Genomic DNA, 19,068 nt, shown 5'->3' with positions numbered 1-19,068 from the left:
AATTCAAATGATTAGGTCTAAAGGAAAAGTAATTAATTAAAAATAATAAAAGAGAAATTAGAAGCGTACCTGAGTTTTCCAGCAATCACCAACTAAATATAGAAACCTAAAGAAAAAAGAAAGAGAGTTATAAAGCACGAAGAATAAATATTTGAAAATAATTTAAAACGTCAAATCCCCGGCAACGGCGCCAAAAACTTGATGTGCAAATCTTAAAATTTGTAAATAAAACCGCAAGCGCACGGTGTGCAGAGTAGCACGACCAGCGAGTACGGGTCGATCCCACAGAGACTTGGTTTAAAAATGATTTTCAAATCTATGCTCAAGCGAGCTTTAACGAAAATCAAAAGTCGAAAGTTGTTTGCTAAAGACAATAAGACTAAGGATCTAGAGTTTTTAAATCCACTAGATCTAGATTAGGAAATTCTACCTAAAATTTTTCTTATTGATCCTAACGACTACTCCTCTTGTCTTTCCCAAGCATAGATTATGAAGGGACTAAGGCCCAATGATAACCCATCAAGATTCTTTACAGGGGAGTAGTAACTAGGATCCCTTAGGGTTTTCTCCTCCTATGCACTGAATCAAGCATGAACTATGAAGGGACTCTGACCCAACTGTAGTTCATCAAAAATTCTTGGCAAAAGAGGAAGAAAAAGAAACCTTAAGAAAAAGAAAGAACCCTATGTAAAATCCTTACTCATGATCTAGCTTCATCGCAAACCCTAGAAGAGATGCTTAGCTAGACATGATCTAAATCTACATGCAAAATTTAAATGCAGAAAAATAAACTATCCTAATTTCATAAATTAAACTATCCTAATTGCATAAATTTAAACTACATAATTTAAACTAACCTAATTGCATAAAATTTAAATTGCATAAATTAAACTATCCTAATTGCAAGAAAAAGAAATTGCATAATGTAAAGAGATGAAATTGCATAAAAATAAGATTTTATATAAAAAAAATTTATTACAAAAACCTCAAAGCTCGAGGCTTGAGAAGAGAGCTAAAAACCCCACTATCTAGGGTTACAAGCTTGATCGAAAGGAAGAATACATAAAACAAGGGCCTTTGGGGGCTTTTTATAGGCATTTGGGGGTTATAAGGTTTTCAAAACTTTAGATGTGGGACTAAGAAGTTTTAGAGGGTTGTTAGGGGGGTTTATGGTGCGCCGATGGGTCCATGGTCCATGCGCCTGTTGCTGTGGACCAGGCGGCTAACCAGATCACCAAATTAGTTGATTTTTGATCAATTTTGATCTGATTTGACTCGGATTTGACCCAATTGAGTCTTCTTTCTTCATTCTTCAATTCCTAGGTCAATTTAACTCCGTTTTGCATAAAATTTACACTGTTGGAATCCTCTTTCCTTGTTCTTTCTATTGATGATCTCTTCTTCTGCAAAATATAATAACAAGTATCAATTTCTTAATAAAGTTAGATAATTTAGATATTAATTGATACTTTTTATGTCAATTTGTGACATAAATCAATGCACTCTAATCCTTCTGAACCATAACAGAGTGAATGATCAGTAGTCCCCCTCAGACATCAGAGGATCCACTTTACTGCTGTCCAATGGTCGCTACTTGGATTTGCCATATACCAGCTCACAACTCCTACTACTTGTACAATGTTTGGTCTTGTGCATATCATGGCAAACATAAGACTCCCCACTACTGATAAATATGATATCTGGGCCATGTCAGCCTTTTCTGCTTCTGTACTGGGTGATTGTTCTGCTGACAATTTCAACTAAATAGAAAATGGGCTAGATACTGACTTTGCATTCTGTATATTGAAGCGCCACAGAATTTTTTCCACATATCTCTTTTGTGAAAGTCAGATCTTCCAATTCTTTCTCTCCTGTAGTACCTTCATCTCGAGTATTTGGTTTACGGCTCCTAAGTCCTTCATCTCGAACTCTTCAACCAATTAAGCTTTCAGATCTGATATTCAACTCCTACTATTCCCTGCGACCACCATATTATCGACATATAACAGCAAGATACAGAAACTCTTGTCATCATAACCGTAGAAATATGCACTATGATCTGTCTCCAGTCGATCAAATCCCAAACTCATAATGAAGGAATCAAATTACTTGTACTAACACCTCGATGCCTGTTTGAGACCATATAATGATTTGTTCAGCCGATAAACTAACTTCTCCTTACCTTTTCAACAAAATCTTCAGATTGTGCCATATAAATCTCCTCCTCCAAGTCACCATGCAAGAAAGTCGTCTTTACATCTATCTGCTCGAGCTCCAAATCTATAATTGTCACGATTGCCAAAACAATTCAAATAGTAATAAGATGAACCACTGGTGAGAAGATTTCATCAAAATCAATTCTTGCCTTCTAAGCATAACCCTTCATCACCAAATGTGCTTTGAACCTCTCTACATTTTCATCTGTATCCTTCTTTACTTTATAGACCCACCGACATCCAATCGAACTCCTTTCCTTCGGTAGAACTACAAGCTCCCATCTCTTATTCTTCCGAAGTGACTCCATCTCCTCCTCCATAGCATAATGCCACTTTTCAGCATTGGTGGACTCACATGCCTCCCTATATGAAGTTGGCTCGTCCTCCTTCGTCAAAGCAACATAAGCATAAATATGATTAGTAGAAGGAATAAAAGAAGTGACATAGTCATCATACCTAGCAGGAGGTCTAATGACCCTCTTAGGCCGTTCAGACTCCGTTGGTGGCTTTTCCAGTGAGATAGCATCCTCAGAGGATTGCGGAGGCTCCGCACCTGATTCATCATCAGCTGCTTCATCAATCTCCTGTGCTTGCTCTGCTTGCACTTCGTCATTTGCATAAAAAAACTCAATAAAAGTAATGGCTTCATCATCTTGTTTTTTCTTGGTGCCTTGAAAAGATTCTTCATTGAAAATAATATCTCAGCTAACAACGATCTTGTGGGTAGTAGGGTCCCACAATGGATATCCCTTGACTCTTTTAGCATAGCCAAGAAAGATGCACTTCCGAGAGTTTCTATCCAATTTTATTTTCTTTTCTTTTGGAATCCACATATATGCATTACATCCAAAGACATGGAGATGAAAATAATTTACGGACTTGCCACTCCAAAGTTCTTTTGAAATTTTCAACCCAAGAGATTTTATTGGAGCTCGATTGATCAAGTAACAAGCCATACATGCAGCCTCTGCCTAAAATCTCTTGTCAAGTTTTGCAGTGCTCATCATACTATGGACCCTTTCTATGAGTGTTCTATTAAACATCTCTGCCACACTATTTTGCTGTGGTGTCTTGGGAATCGTATGCTGTCGTCGAATTCCATGCTCACCATAAAACTCATCAAACTCCGTGGAGCAATATTCCCTCCCATTGTCAGAACGTAGGCATTTAATTTTCAAACCTTTTTTATTTTTCATCAGAGCTATGAATTTCTTAAAGATTTCAAAAATATCAGATTTTTGCTTCAAGATATATATCTAAGCCTTTCGAGAAAAGTCATCAATGAAGGAGACGAAGTAAAAACATCCACCCAATGATCTATCAGGCGACTCCAAGTATCTGAGTGGATTAACTCAAAAAATTTCTTGCTTCGTTGCTGTGATAAAGAGAAAGAGATCATTCTTTATTTACTATAAATACAATCTTCACAAAATTTCAGTAGTGCTGACTTGAATCCTGAAAGAATCTCCTTATTTGATAATAATTGTAGCCCATATTCGCTCATATGTCCCAGACGTTGATGCCAAACCATCGGAGACACTATCTTTGAGCTTGCTACTGCTGTCTCTTCCACTTGAGTCTTGCCCATTAATTTATAAAGACCACCTATTTGTATTTCCTTTATCACCATCAAACACCTTTTGGATACCTTCAATTGGTCTTTTTCTCCGATAAACTTTAAGCCTTGCTTATAAAACTTTTCAAGTGATAGTAGACTCTTGCACAGTGCAGGAACATGCCGTACATTGAAAACCGTCCAAACTATACCATCAAACATCTTGATCCGAACATCTCCCACTCCAATCACGGGATAAGTTGTATTGTTATCCAAATAGATAACTTTTCCATCCAATGATTTATATGTATGAAACCACTCCATAAAAGGAGTCATATGGAAAGATGCCCCCGAATCCAAAATCCAATAATGTGTAAGCTCAGATCTTTCCAATGCCATCAATGCATCCCCATCATCTGAAGTAGCTGAACCAGTTTCACTTTCTGCTACATTGCCTTGAAAGTTTTTCGATTCAGATTTTGTATCAACTCCTTTAGCCCAACAATCTTTCTTTACGTGTCATGTTTTTTCACAATTCCAGCATTTTACTTTCTTTTTGTCTTTAGATTTAGATCTTGTCTTCCCTCAATCACCACGTTCTCTTTCGAAAAGCCTATCCCGTGCTACCATAGCCTCCCCCGAAGAGCTTCCTTGGCTAGATTTCTGCCTCATCTCTTTTGTAAGTAATGATGCAACAACAGACTCCATCTTAAAGATTTCAACGTGACTCAAGTTCATGATAAAATTATCCCAAGACTTCGGCATAGAACCAAGTACAATGCTGGCCTTTTCTTCATCATCAATTCTGACATCTAGGGCCGCAAGCTTGTTCACAATGGAATTGAATATATCTAAGTGCTCTTGAACTGATGCTCCGTCTTTCATTTTTAGATTGTATAATTGCTATCTTAAATAGATTTTATTTACCAAAGACTTACCTTCATAGAGGTTCTTCAATTTTTTCCAAACCCCTTTTGCAGTAGTCTCGATCTTGATATTGAACAATACCGAATCATCCAATACCAAATAGAGGTTTGCCATCGCCAGCTTATCTTTCTCTTCATATTGTGCATCCGTCATCTCTTGTGGTTTGCATTCTTTTTCTTGCAAAGCGATTTCACAACCATCTTTGATCAATACCACCTGCATCTTCATCTTTCAAAGTGCAAAATTTGATCCATCAAACCTCGATATCTTGTATTTTATTATCGTTACCTTGCCCACCATTGTTTCAGATCAATCTAACTACAAAAGAATCTCCTGCGCTCTGATACCAAACTGAAAGAACAAATCGTGGATAATCGAGCAGACCTCGATCCATACAACACACAAGTACAGCAGAAACAAGATCATTTTGTAGAGGAAAGATAACTAGAATAAACATAGAATGTAAAATAGGAGAGATAATCAAGCAACAAAAACAAGAGAAAAGAAAGCACACTAGATTTACGTGGTTCGACCTAATTGTTGGCCTACGTCCACGGACAAGACCTCCTCAATGTTCTTCTATTAATAATCCACGGCACAATGAAGTATAAAATTGGAGAAGAAGAAGAAGAAGAAGAAGAAGAAAAATAATGACTCACACAGACTCTCTTTTACAAAGAAAAATACTTTTATTTTTCTCTCAAAAAGGAATCTCACATCTCTTATTTTTCTCCTCTCTGAAACCCTCTCTTTGATTGCTGTTTTCACTGCTCTCAGCCTGCTGAACCTTCTCCCAAGTCCTCCTCTTAAATAGAGCTCATCACCAGGTGAATACAGGTCCAAACCATGTCAAAATTGGACTCCTATTCGCCGTAGAATCGGAGAAATAAGCTAAGCCATCGGATCTGCATCGCATGGCCCGAAACCACCCAAAAATCGATCAAGATTAGGCCTAAATCAACCGAAAAAGGTTATCAGCCATCCGATCATCATTGGGAGGGATAAGGACCGTTCGATCGCACCTCGATCGATCAAAAAATTGCATAGACCGTGAGAAATACTCAGAAAATGAGCGTCGGTCCATCATGGACCGCGAGAAACATCCTGAAAATGGGCGCTCGATCCATGCACCTCATCGTGGACCGCAAAACGTGGTAGACCGCGTGCATCGCGCTCGCATGTGGTTCTAGGCCGGAACTGGCCTAGCTTGCCTGTGGTTCTGGTCGGGTTTTTCTCACATGGTCTTCATCTTAACAAATACCACCATGTGGATGCCATTTTTGTGAGTTCCAACACTGGTACATCCACAATGTTTGAAGGTCTGGCTGTGGAAATAAAATTCTGTAAAGATTCAAGTTGTCTGGATTCATGAAGGGAGAGTGGGCCAAGAAATTTAACATTCCAGCTCATCATTCTCCAATTCCATTATGAGATGGCAGAAGGTATTTGGTTGGGTAGCTTTGTGGAAACGCTCTTCAAAGAGTGTTATGACAGGAGAACTGAGGGAATCCACACTGTCACCATTACTCAATTTGAATAATGCAATTCCGAAAGGCATCGAGCTCTATGCGAATATCTCTCCGACTAAAAGAAAAGGTAGGTGAAGATCTTTTAAACCTCCTTTCTTCTAGAATAATAAACTTCCCTAATCTGATACATATAAGTAGCCCTGCTCCGCCTGCCTGCTGGTACCACTCTTTCTTCCCGTGTCCAAGTCCTCTAACCAACCAACCACTAAAACTCCAAAATCCTTGTTCTCCATTAAGGATGCAAAATGCATTGGGCTTGTGGAGAATTTAAAATTTTTTAGTAGGGCCAGCCTGGAAGTCCAAGGGAAAGAATAGCTTAATAAAATCACCAACCAGGACATCATCTAGCTAGCTGCACAGCATCAAACTTTCCTGATGTCAAGATTCTTGCTATTGAATTCACTAAAACGTATGGATATGTTAATTAAATCCCATGGGCTATATCAAAAAGCATGTCCTTTTATATATGAATGGACTATAGCAAATGTTTTGCCTGATAACTAAACTTTCTCCGCACATAACCAAATCCCCTAATGAATCACACCGAACTGCTAATCCGTTTTATTATAATAAGGATGATGGATTGCAGATATAGAATCCAACCAACTCGAGAAATCCCTTTTTTTGTGGAGATATAAATTTCTTTCTGCACAAATTACGGCCAAGTTTTGCAACAAATCTTTTGTCTTATGATAGAAATCTGGGGAGTACAAAGACAACCTATCACCATCCAAACCCAACTGAAACGTCATTTAAGCATGATAAGGATATTGCTGGTTTATGTTAGCAGCAGCCAAATATATACAAGTCATGCATGCCCTTCCATCAATCTCAGAATACCCGGCTGCTGTCAATTCTGAAATGGCAATTCTATTCCATCCAATGACTTGAGGGATGCTAGATGGACAGAAATACAGCTACCAATTTTCATGGGGCTTTGTTTTATTTATTATATTTACTTTGCTTATATCCTAAACATCATGTTCTGGCAATGCCATGTTGATGATGAGGAAGAAGACGAGGCTGTCCTAAATTTCTACAGAACTCTGGACATGTCAAATACTATGAGAAGTTTAAAATATTTTCCTGGATGGCCTTCGTTGATGAAGTTAAATCGATTCATCACTTGCTGCTAACTTGCAGATACACCCAAAATATGTGGATAAGCGTCCTAAATGCCCCTTCACATCAGAGGTCGAATGCCTTCTCTTCAATAACTCTGGACTACATGGAGGAAGAATATAACTACTAAGAGATGAAGATTGGCATCAGTTTCAGCTAGTCTGTGCTACATGGCGGCCTTTTCAGAAGGAAAAAACTCGAGAGTCTTCTTGAATAACAATGATGCATGGGAGGATGGACTAAGAAGAGCCTTGAAGGTATGATAGCTGCAGGCTATACCTCATCACTTCGAACTCACCTTTATTTCAACTCCTGTTACCTGTCCAGATGTTGCTGTTGTTTTATTTTCGACTCTCCTCCTTCGATCCTTATCTCAATTCTACTCTACAATCATCTCTAGTTTGTACTCTGTTTCTTTCAATAGAACTTGGGTGGTTCATTCTCTCCATCTAAAAAAACAAGAAACAGTTGTCCAGAATTTCCGTGTCACATTTTGGGTCCACTAGTAGGGGACATTTTAGGTCCACCTAGAAATATTCTTTTGGACTTACCTTCTCAACCATCTCAAGTGGGAAAATTGACCATTTTCCATTGGTCCATGGCATCAAGTAGGAAGCAAAAGCCAGCTCTGGGCCCAACTTTGGTCGGCACATACTATAACCCTCCTTCCAACATCCAGGCAAGAGCAATGCGGGCACAGCGTGGCATGAAAACAATGGTAGCGTCACCTCAAGTGATGTGGCTGTTTACAATGGAGAAAGCATTAGCTGTCAACATGATTGCTGTCATGATCACACTTAGAATCTGCCTCCATCGTAGTAACGTCTTTGTTTCAAGCTTTCTTCTCAAACTTTATTGATTTGTTTTGGAATTTGATTTTACGCCACCTTTCGGATGCTGGTCTTCTTTCTGTATATGTTGGGTGGGTCGTTTGGTTAAAATCGGATAAATTTTATCCGATTTCTATTTTGTGCTGCAGAGCTTTCCCAGCCTTCTTGCTCGGTCTTCTTTTGTTTCTTCTTTATATACCGTAAATACAAGCAGGGTGGACCTCTCTCTCTCTGAAAATAAGGTCTTGAATACTCCTAACTTATCCATTTCTAATTCTGTCACACATCATAGAAGCTAGTTAATCATTCTGAATAAAAGTCGGATGCAGTTCACTGCTGCCCTTTTTCATCAAAAATACAAGCTGGTTCATTAGAAAAAAGAATTAGCACCCACTATAGTGTTTATGTCCACTACAAATTTGTTGTTGCCATATATTTTATACCTATTTTTTTTTTAAAAATATTGTTATTATGTTAGATTAGGTATTAGTGTCCTGTCATTTATTTATTTATTTACTTATTTTGGTTATACTCTGTTATTCAGTAATTGATAATTATTTCAAAAGTGACGAATGGATGTTTTCCCAAAAAGAAGCTAAAGAATAAGAGAATTTATGGACCCATTTGGTTCATGAGAAGAACTTTTCTTCTCAGGAATCAACTTTTTAGGAAGTAATATTTTAAAAAGTTACTTGTTGAGAATATAATTTTGATATGTTTAGTTGATTATGAAAAAATTGTTTATATCAGAGTGGGCTATATTTGGTTAAACATCCACGTTCCAGAAAAAATTATGTAAAATAACTATTATATCCTTAATAAATATAAGATCATATCTTTTTACTTCCAAATTTTATATAAATAATAATATTATATTATATTAATATAAATATAATAATATAATATAATATCATAATAATTTATTTTATTAATATAATATTAATATATTAATATAAATAATATATTAATATTAATAAAAAAATATTATATTAGTATAAATATCAAAATAATATTAATATATTATAAATATTATAATATATTAAAATTAATATAATATTATATTAAATTTGTAAGGATGAGAAAATGAAGATTTTGGCATATATCACTGTTTAGTATTTTATTCATTGATATTTTATAGAATTTCTGTTATAAATTAAAAAAAAAAAATTTTAAAGAAAAAGAGTTATCAATTTTCATGAAAAGTCCAAAAATCCATTTTTTCTATGGATTTCTACTTTTTCATAAAATATATAAAATATCTTTACATGGAAAGAATTTTTTTCATTTTTTTTCTTTTTAAAACTCTAATCAAATAAGAGGATTCATCTTTACTTTTCAAGAATTGTCTTATTTCCTTTCTATTTCTCGTGAGCTAAATGAGTCCTATAAGAAATTATGTTCTCCTCCTGGAGAACCAGGGGGCCGGTACGGTTCTCCTTGACATAAATCTTATTTATCTTCTTCTTTAAATCTCTTTTCATTTTTCAATTAGACACGTAACAGCTGACATCTGCATGCGGTCTCAGTCTGACAGTCCACTTCATTTCACTCTCGACGGAGATAATATGAGGAAAATTATCAAGTGAACATTCTTCACACGCTAATTTATTGGCATTTGGCACCCACAACAAAACCATGAGCTCTATGTAAGGCAAAATAATGACCAATAAATATCCATTTTCTAATTATTTTTTCATGTACAAGAAACCTATATATGGACACCATGATAAAGCAATATATGGCATTATTTTCTATAGGAGACAAATGCTGGGACACTCCTAACTTGCGAACCCTCTCTTGATTGGACCCTGCTTTTCCATGGTGGGAGACCAGCACCCTATAGCTCACCAGCCCTTATAGGTCGGTGGTCCAATCCCCATGGGTTCCCCACCACTTACTTCTTTCTAGTATCCACCTTTGTTCCTTCCTCCTTTCCATTGTCCTGTGTATTGAATGCCCAAAAGGCAACCATCCAACCATGCATTTTCCCCTACCCAATACCCCTAGATGGCAAGTAGCAATAGCAAATCATCAAAAAAAGACAGTAGCATAGCAGTGACATTTACATTTCCATTTTCTTGATGCCTGCCTTAGCGAGTCATGAAGTGCTCATGAGGGGAACAAAGAGGAGAAAGGAGAGGAAGAAGGTGGGAAGATCCCTTGGCCTGAGCCAAGGATGCCCTTGGGGTCGAACTCGGCCTTGAGCCTAAGGAATCGGTCCCATTTGGTCCCAAAGTGCCGAGCCCACTCGGCCCGAGTCAAGTGGTGTGGTAGGTACTGCTTCACCTCGATGCCCGCCTCGTCGCAGAACGCTAGAATCCTCTCGTTTTGTTGGCTAAGGTATTCCAGACTCTGAGTCGACTCGCCCGAGTAGGGCAGAGCTGACCTCAGAAAGCCCACCAGGTAGAACACCTCCTCGTCCGGTGTAACCGCCGAGCTCCTCTCATCCCACCTACAATTTTTTTTTTTTTCCAAATAAAAAACGTTAATATATGTATATGTATACAAATATTAAATATATGTGCGTGTCCACCAATAATAAGGTTTGATCTAGTCGAAGAATGAAGAGGTTTCAGTTTTTAAGTATGGCTAATAATAAATTTACATATTCTATGCATCTTTTAATGCTGAAGGACAATGTCATGGAAGGCTTCAATGAGCATTGATTGAAGTGAGATACAGAGAAACTAAAGCAACCAAATTTAAAATAGAATCTATCTCTTTCCAGATTCCTTCTCCCTAACTCTTTTTAGGTTTTGATGAAAGCAACACCTTTGGTATTAATAAATCATGGTGCATGGATTAACATATATGGACAAACCCAAGTGAGTTAATTAGTGTTTTAAAGTGATCTGACACCACGTTTTTTTAAAGAAGGATAGGCACGAAACGCTACGTTTTGAATTCTTAAAGCAGGTTCAACACGACATGATAAACGACTCAGCAAATGAGTTGGTGGGTCGCAATGAAACGGCAACAGTATATTTTCTTGTTGGCTAAGATCGAGTGTCATAATGTCGGACCTACTTCACCTTCATAGTTAGAGTTGGTCATCATCTAGAGGAACGCTGTGATTAATAAATAGGTCGTCAAGGCACAGGTGGAGGTTACAATCATATATGGTGGCAGTTTAATGAAGCAACAATGTGGCATGGATCGGCTGCTATGATAGCCGAAGAAGGAGTCATTTTGTCTCAAGTGTGTTATTGGTAAATATGAGTGTGGTTGCATGCATGCAAGCTGAGGCATGCGGGCGTGATTACTTGTGCTTGTTCATAGGGTAGATGAGGATGGGCCCACTAGTCTTGTTCCCAAGGATGCCACGAAAGACCCCATGGTCAAAGTCGGCAATGCGAGATGCCGGAACGAAGAGGTTGAGCCAAGGGTGTGGCACATCCCACAACCCCTTGGCCCGGAGCTTGAGCTCAGCCTTGTGGACTCGATCGAGGAAGTCGACGTAGGGGAGGTCGGTCGTGAACACGGATGCCGGTATGAACTCCAGCCTCTTCAGCAAAGCCTCTACTTCCTGCAAGCCCATCACATAAATTTTTAGCAAGTCAGCGAAGCTCACCTTTTTCAATTGAGAGACTGATATGGTCATACATGTTAGGTTGTAAAGGTGAGCAGCCGTGCAATAAAATAGTGAAAGGTGATGGAATAAGATCTGGTGTGGAGATCTTTTCTCATGTTCTCCAAGGTGGTTGTTTAATTATTGTCGATGGTTTAAGGATAAGAAAAAAATATGACGAGCCAAAAGCCGTACCATTGGTGCTTTTAGGTATGGGAGTGAAAGAATGTTGGCCAAGGAAACATGGGGCTGCTTCCTTACTATCTATAAACATTATAGTAAACACAAGCTGACCTGGTCGACGAAGTCGGCAGTGGAGTCGTCGTAGTTCTTAGTCATCTCCAAGCAGTAGAGCACACCACCGTTGGTTCCAATGGAGCTGATATTGACCGAGTTTCGAGGGGAGAAGAAGGAGGACCTCCAGTTGTTGATGAGGCCCTCGTCGACGATGACGAAGCCTTCAACGTAGTCGAACCTCTCGCTCCGGTGGGTGCCATGAAGGGAGATGAGGAGCTCCTGGTCTCGAGTGAATGTTGTGAAATTGGAGTAGAGCACTCGAATCCATCTCACCTGCTCACGAGAAAGAGAAATCGGATAGAGATCACGTTTGGAAACCAAGAGCGAGAGAAGGGGAAAAGAAGAAGAAGAAGAAGAAGATTCCCATGAAACACTCTCTCTCTCTCTCTCTCTCTCTCTCTCTCTCTCTCTCTCCATTTATGACCCCATCCTCCATCAGGTCCGGGCTACCTCCAAGCTGTCTTGAATGACTTTTTCCACCAATTGGTTAGGCGTCGGTGTCACGTTGCACAGAAAAACAGCACAAAGTGCACAAAAGTTTCGATTTCTTGCACAGGTGTACAATTGGAGAGAATGGCATTCCAAGCTAGCGGGGTGGTAATTAGGCCCCGTCTCTTTCTTCTTTCTTCGGGGAAGGTGGGAGAAAACCAAATGGCCCCAAACAAGCCCATGTTGGACGAGAGGTGGTGGGGGGATGGGGAGATTCTTGGCTGGTTAGGTCAGTCGTCACAGGCCAAACTCATTATAGTCATCACAGCTAAGCGAGAGAACAGTCAACAGAAGAGCAAACAATCAAATATTGTGGATGGAAATTATGAAGCTAACCCTTTGGGGAGCAGGCTCCAATGCTAGTCTAGCTCTTGTTATAATCCCAAACTGTCCTAAACCACCAAGAACTCCATGAAATAGCTCCGAATTCTGCTCTTCTGAACATGTCACGATCTCCCCCTTGCCTAGAAAACGTTGGAAATAATATTGGACAAAGTATATCAGAAAACATATAAAATGAGGGAATCTTAACACCTAACCCAACACAAAACATTAGTATATGAATTCAACCCAACCTGTGATCACATCAACCTCATAGACATTGCTTATCTGGGGACCATGGTGGAAGGCTTGCCCACTTATCCCAGCATTCGAGAGGGTTCCCCCCACCGAAAGATAGAGGTAGTCGGTCCACGACTTGGGCGCAAGCCCGCCGTTCTCTAGTGTCCAGTTCAAGATATCGATCCACAGCTCCCCACCCCACACGTCCACATAGTACTCCCCAAGCGATGGGGAGTACACCGGGTGGGACCTCGCCCGGTGGCCTACGGCTCGGTCGTAGCTCATCTCGATCACGACGCCACCTTGTGCCCGGGCCTGGCCATTGATCGAGTGGCCATGGCCCCGGGCAGAGACCGGGAAACCGCGAGCGGAGCCGTAGGCCAGCCGGACCAGGCTGGCGACATCGCCAGCCGAGGCCGGGCGCATGACGGCCATCGGCTCGGCCCTGGTCATGCCCCCAAAGTCGACCGAGGCACGGTCGACGTCGGAGGGCTCCAGACTGAGTTGGCCCTCCATGCTGAATTGGAGTAGCTGGGCGGGCTCAAGCGTCAGGCCGACGGTCGATAGCAAGCGGCAGATCACAAACAGTAACAACACCAAATTGTTAGTCATCTCCTCCAACTCTGCTAACAAGCTCAAGGGGAGGTTGGATTGTTTGTGATACGAATGATGCTAACGTGCGCCTGCACTGAGAAAGGAAGGACAATAAAAAAGGAGAGGAGAGAGATGATAGCTTGAGAGCGCGAGGAGGAAGATATTGGGTTTATAGTATATATAGGGCAGAAGGAAAGGAAGAAAAGGTGAGGACGGAGGGGAACATAATCGTGGCAGTGCGTGGGAAGTCGCGGGGATTGCTACCGTAAGCCGAGATCGCGCTTTAAAGATCTTCCCATACGCAACATGCTAAGATTCGTCCTCAGCTGCGCTGCAACACCGGGTGGCGTTTGGAGAGCCCAAAAGGAAAAAGAAAACAATAAAGATTTGACTCGATCTCTTTCCTTCTTTCTTTCACTCTCCTCTCTGTTCTTCTCTCTCCACCATTAATATTGCTCTCTCTCTCGTTTAACACGCGGCAGAATCGCATAGGAAGAGAGTGGGACCCGTGGGCCACGTGTAAGGCCAATGGTGGGGCCCTTCGGATGCTCGGATCTCTGGGCTGGGTTCACGTGGAGTTTTGTGCTTGAGGTGGCATGCACAAGTGCGGGGACCCCGGAGAGAGAGAGAGAGAGAGGGTTTTAGGTGAAGCCAGATTCTGTGAGCGAGGGGACGGTGGGGGGGGGGGGGTAGGGCTAACCTGATCCGCTCTCCTGGTTCTCCACTGGCTTCTCCCTTGCAAAAATGTCATGGCACAGGATCCAACTAGAAAATTTGGTCACTAATACTCTTCCATTCAATAAAAATTTGGCTTGTAGGAGCTAACATGACTTTGATTAATTGGCTGGCACATGATTTTGATTAATTGGTCGGCACCTCTCTTTTATCTAAGTAAATCCAAAGTTTAATTAGGATCATTGCATATTTATCATTTTATCATGAAAAATAGATTTTACTTATTCTTAATTTCTTTTAATAGTAATTTTGAAGATTTCAATCCTCGACCTTCTCCAAGGGCAAAACTTCAATGGAGCAGTGCCTACTAGCTAGTCTAACAGTTGTTGGCTATTTGATGGCTTAGTTAGAGTCTTTTGTATTCATTTCAATTGTTCAAGTTTTGCTTTGTCATATAGGTAATTGTTTCTTAAGATGGCTTGCCTAGTCTTTTAAATCTGCCATTTAAATTGTTCGAGCTTTACTCTGTCGCATGTGTAATTTTTTATTTCTCCACGTGCCAATCCATAATCAAATTCCCCCATCCATGCTTCCCATGCACAACTTTATGTAGGCAGAGGCTATTCCTAGGTTTGAAATAAATATGCTGTCTTCTCCCTAATTGCATGTAGGTGTCTTCTCCTAGGGATTACTTGGTAAAAATTGTCCCCTCCTTAATGTCTGTATCTATTATAAATAAATATACAAGATTCGGCACGATTGTGAAAAATTATCCTTTATATAGATTGAATGCTCGATATGTTTCCTTTTGCAAAGCGGCAATACTAATGCTTGTTGATATTAAATTGAGCTTGATATAATAAAACGCCATATAAAAATTAGCAACACCACCCTGGTCAACCTTGTTCTACTCTACCAGTTCCCACCAATGAATTAAGACCATATATTTTCATATCTTTGATGACTATCTACTGTTGACGACGTGGACTCATTTCTCTCATGTACATGCTGCTTTGTCCAATAGAAAAACAAATGTCCAAAAGATGAAATCTTAATTGAAGGATCTCAAAATTAAATCATGCATTTATTCTAGTCTATATATATTTTATACATTAGGAATATATGCTAATTAAGAACGATTGCAAATCCTTTACAACTCAAGTGGTAGAAAAATCCAGTACGAGGTAAATTTTATTGGCCGCTGGACTCTTGCCCACTTGCATACAGGAAAACGTCACGCTTCTGGGGTCCATATGGTTGCTTTTCATTCTATGGCCTCTTTGCTAAATTTTCTTCATGGATGCTCTCCTTGTTGGCTCACATATATTTGATTTATAGCAGTTTTAGTTAACTGTTGCTGGCCTGAGGACTTCATATGCTTTGGGCTGATGATTAATTCAATCTAGTAGGTGTAACTGCCTTTTGGGTAAGAAGTATCAATTTCAATCCTCCAGTGGTTGTTGAGACATATAATAACCGAGAACATTGCACTCAGTCATTTTCTTTTCCTGGCAAGCAATTGGACGGGAAGATCTTATAACTTGGTGAGAGGAATTAGGGTTTGAGTAACAACATGAAAAAGCCATAGATTTCTCGGTACCATATCGATCATTTTAATTGCAAATGATTTTTACTGTACTTACTCTACTAAAAAATAATATATTTTTACTGGGTCAGTCCAGTGTACGTAAGTCCTTTAGCTTTCTTAGTGACGTACCTTGCTTCGTTTTGACGTCTGCTTAGCTGAGAACATGTACTCCAACCTGGAAAGTGACACCTTCGGTTGTGGCCTCCAGCGTTCGCTTGCTAGCTCCGTGCTTTCATTTTATATTTTTTCATTCTCTAGTGAAATAGATCTGTTAATCTTTGCTCAAAAAACTATATTATAAAAAAAAAAAAAAAAAAAAAATTGAAGAAAAACGAGCACCAACCTAGTTCTTTAATGGTCGAGGCTTTAATACCGCAAATCCCCTAGGAATAATATTCCGCCAATATTATTTGCAACAAAAAAGGCCTGTACAGAAGCTTATCTCTATCTTTTTCACTTATTCTGATATACGGATATTTTGGTATTTTCCTATTTCTATCCTTTTTAAACTGTTCAAGATCTTAATTTGTTAATGTTTCTCATGTTAATTTTTCTTATTTGTTATAATTTATCGGTCTCTGATTAATCTGTTTCAAATGCTTAGCTTACATTTCCGATGTATTTGCTGGTTTCGTTTACGTTAACTTTAGCATCTATAATTTTCCAAGACACTTTCATTTGGGTCACATTTTTTATTGCTTCGGCATCGATCCAACTCGCTAAAAGTCTTCAAACGGTAGTGTTGGTGGAATATGCGTACAAAATCGAAGTCACGTCCGCAAAATGCATGCAGTCCAAGTGTTATATCAAACCGAGCTGTCCAAATAGTGCACGTCCACATCAATCGGCACTGGCATCCATGGGCATGCGGGCCATGCAATCCAGAGTTCCATGGAATGATTTGGAGGGTACACAATGCCACCAATTCTAATCAATGGCGTTGCATGTGAGCGCATCTATGCCTCGTCTGGCTTAGAAGGCACATTTAAGAGATAAGTTGTTTGTTTACTTCTTCAAGGCAATCGATAGCTCTCGCGAGTAAGATATCGAACACATGCTCCTCTACCCCACCCTACTTCATTCTTGGGGACCATTTCTTCTGGCCACATTGCCCAGATGGAGAAGAGAGGATAGCAAGTTTTTGGCTTCTAGCACAGTGCAAAAAAAATGGTCCTGCTCCATTTGGTTTGGAATAAAACCCTCTACGGTACTAAAAAAATATCATAGAGTGCTGTACATAGTTAGATGCCATCTATCATAAAATGGACGGCCATCCAAATTATTCAAATATCTCAAAAATTTATGCATTCATTTCTTTATAATTTTTTTAATGTGTGCGTGTAAGCACATGCAACCGTCTATTTTAAGATGAACGATATTCAACCATGCACAGCATTCTGTAGTACTTTTTGAGTACCGCAGAGGATTCACGTCTCATTTGATTTTGACTCTTACATCGATCCAATTTAAACTTGATCAGTATGGTAGTAAATCCAATTCATCGACTCATATCCTATCCGGCCACTTCCAGAGAAGGGCTTTAAGTTTGCCAACCAAAACCAACTCTGATGTGAAGGTATGGGTTAAAATTAGATAACGCCAGTACTGATCATGTGCAATGCGGGTGATGTTCACCATGGGAGGTCCATGAGGGATGTCCAAAAGACTGACACTGACGTTTCCATTTCGTATGAGTATAGATTTGGTTCTAGCCAACACATTTGATCCTCTAGGTCATAATTTAGAGCTACCATGGGGCCAATGTACATGTCACCATATTAGTTTGATAGTATGCAAGTCATAATAATGATGCAAGTTTCATAATTCTAGATATAATAGATGGAATATGGTTTTGTCTTTGATTAAGATTGCAAACATGCATCACAAGTACAAGTTTCTCATTTGTGATTGAATAGGTATGAACACCATTTCAATTCGCTATGGCAAAAATTTCACTCGTGCTTCTATATGTATGCATCATTGCATTATCAGTCATATCTTTGGAAAAAATCACCCTTGCAAAGTAGAAATTATTGGTTGGATCAAGGCTACTATTGAGCTGGTGGACTAATCCATTAACCATGAAGCCACATGCACAAAGAAGGACAAAAATAAAAAATATGTGATACTTGTGTATTTGTGCATGTTGCTTCATGGTTGGATTGATCTACCAGCCCAGCAGTGGATTTGATCTAACTAAAAATTTCATCTTACAAAGGACATAGCTTCACCCCAACCCATTTTCCCTCCACTCATTGTCTCCCTTGGATGCTTGTAGTAGAATAGGTTGAGGGTGGCCATTAGGCAAGCCCTTCAAAAGGGGCCCCTCTCATTCAATTTAGTAAGCCTTGCACCACTTACTATTGTCTTCTAGATAGGTCCTCTTGATTCTTATTTTTATTATAGGAAGAAACCATCTTGATCTTTTAGCGGGAGTGGAGGCTTCTTCTAAATTAACTTGTCCGGCTTTTAACCTTACCTTATTTTCAGGGATTTGTTGTTTGGACTTTTTGAGGCCAGCAATTCCGGTAAAGATGTTGGCGTGATTGAAATGGGCCATTTTTCTCAGCAAGCTCGACAAGGGCTGCAAGGTACGATTGCTCAATTTCTTTGTCAAGGACAATGGCGTCACATACATTGAAAGGGGGAAAAAAGACGATGGGTTGGGTCAACATTTTCACACAAATTAAGGTCGACAAATGTGAGTCTCAAGCCAAAAACCAACGAGTTGCCCCAGTGTCCATTACGAATTAGTCCTTTTTCTAAAACCGACTTAATTACCATGTACTAGGTACGTTTCAAGTGAGATTACATTTTAATAAAGCAATTAATAATCATCAGGCTTTTCTTTGGGCGAACAACAATTTCTAAACTTCTAGAGGAACGCATACAGGATTTATCAAGGATGTGTTTTGCAAATTTGTTAAGCTCTTCGGGCTAAAATTAAATCATGAGTATTCAAAGCCAAAATTGCCTCGCAAGGAGGCAGGCATCATGCAGTCACACTCCTTATGTTAAGGTGTTGCTTTCCAATTGCAGGAATATTCATTTTAAATGGCTAATATATAGCACTGGTTAGTGCAGCAACCTTTTTTTTTTTTTTTTTTCTTTTCTTTT

At 39.4% G+C, this 19,068-nt stretch overlaps 1 protein-coding gene across 1 annotated transcript; it reads right to left on the bottom strand.

Moving 5' to 3' along the window:
- Window positions 1-9,839: 9,839 nt before the first annotated feature.
- LOC105053404 (cytokinin dehydrogenase 5) lies at window positions 9,840-14,109 on the bottom strand. The gene is made up of 6 exons (XM_010934542.3): window positions 13,953-14,109; window positions 13,109-13,782; window positions 12,870-12,997; window positions 12,042-12,317; window positions 11,443-11,705; window positions 9,840-10,631 (listed from the first exon to the last, which is right to left on the bottom strand). Exons 2-6 carry the CDS (start codon window positions 13,704-13,706, stop codon window positions 10,289-10,291), a joined length of 1,608 nt encoding a protein of 535 aa, XP_010932844.1. The 5' UTR covers window positions 13,707-13,782; window positions 13,953-14,109; the 3' UTR covers window positions 9,840-10,288.
- Between the last annotated feature and the right edge of the window lie 4,959 nt (window positions 14,110-19,068).

The sequence above is a fragment of the Elaeis guineensis genome, chromosome 2 (assembly GCF_000442705.2).
Source record: "Elaeis guineensis isolate ETL-2024a chromosome 2, EG11, whole genome shotgun sequence".
Lineage (NCBI taxonomy): Eukaryota > Viridiplantae > Streptophyta > Magnoliopsida > Arecales > Arecaceae > Elaeis > Elaeis guineensis.
The sequence above is the reverse complement of the archived record's forward strand: the minus strand, read 5'-3'. Positions and strand labels throughout refer to the sequence as shown.

What these genes read in the sequence shown, in the direction of transcription:
- LOC105053404 (XM_010934542.3), bottom strand. Translation starts at nt 13,706, where the DNA reads ATGACTAACAATTTGGTGTTGTTACTGTTTGTGATCTGCCGCTTGCTA. An exon ending in TGAGGTTGATGTGATCACAG is followed by an intron (nt 12,998 to 13,108) that starts GTTGGGTTGAAT and finishes AACGTTTTCTAG; the next exon opens with GCAAGGGGGAGATCGTGACA. An exon ending in TGGAGCCTGCTCCCCAAAGG is followed by an intron (nt 12,318 to 12,869) that starts GTTAGCTTCATA and finishes TCTCGTGAGCAG; the next exon opens with GTGAGATGGATTCGAGTGCT.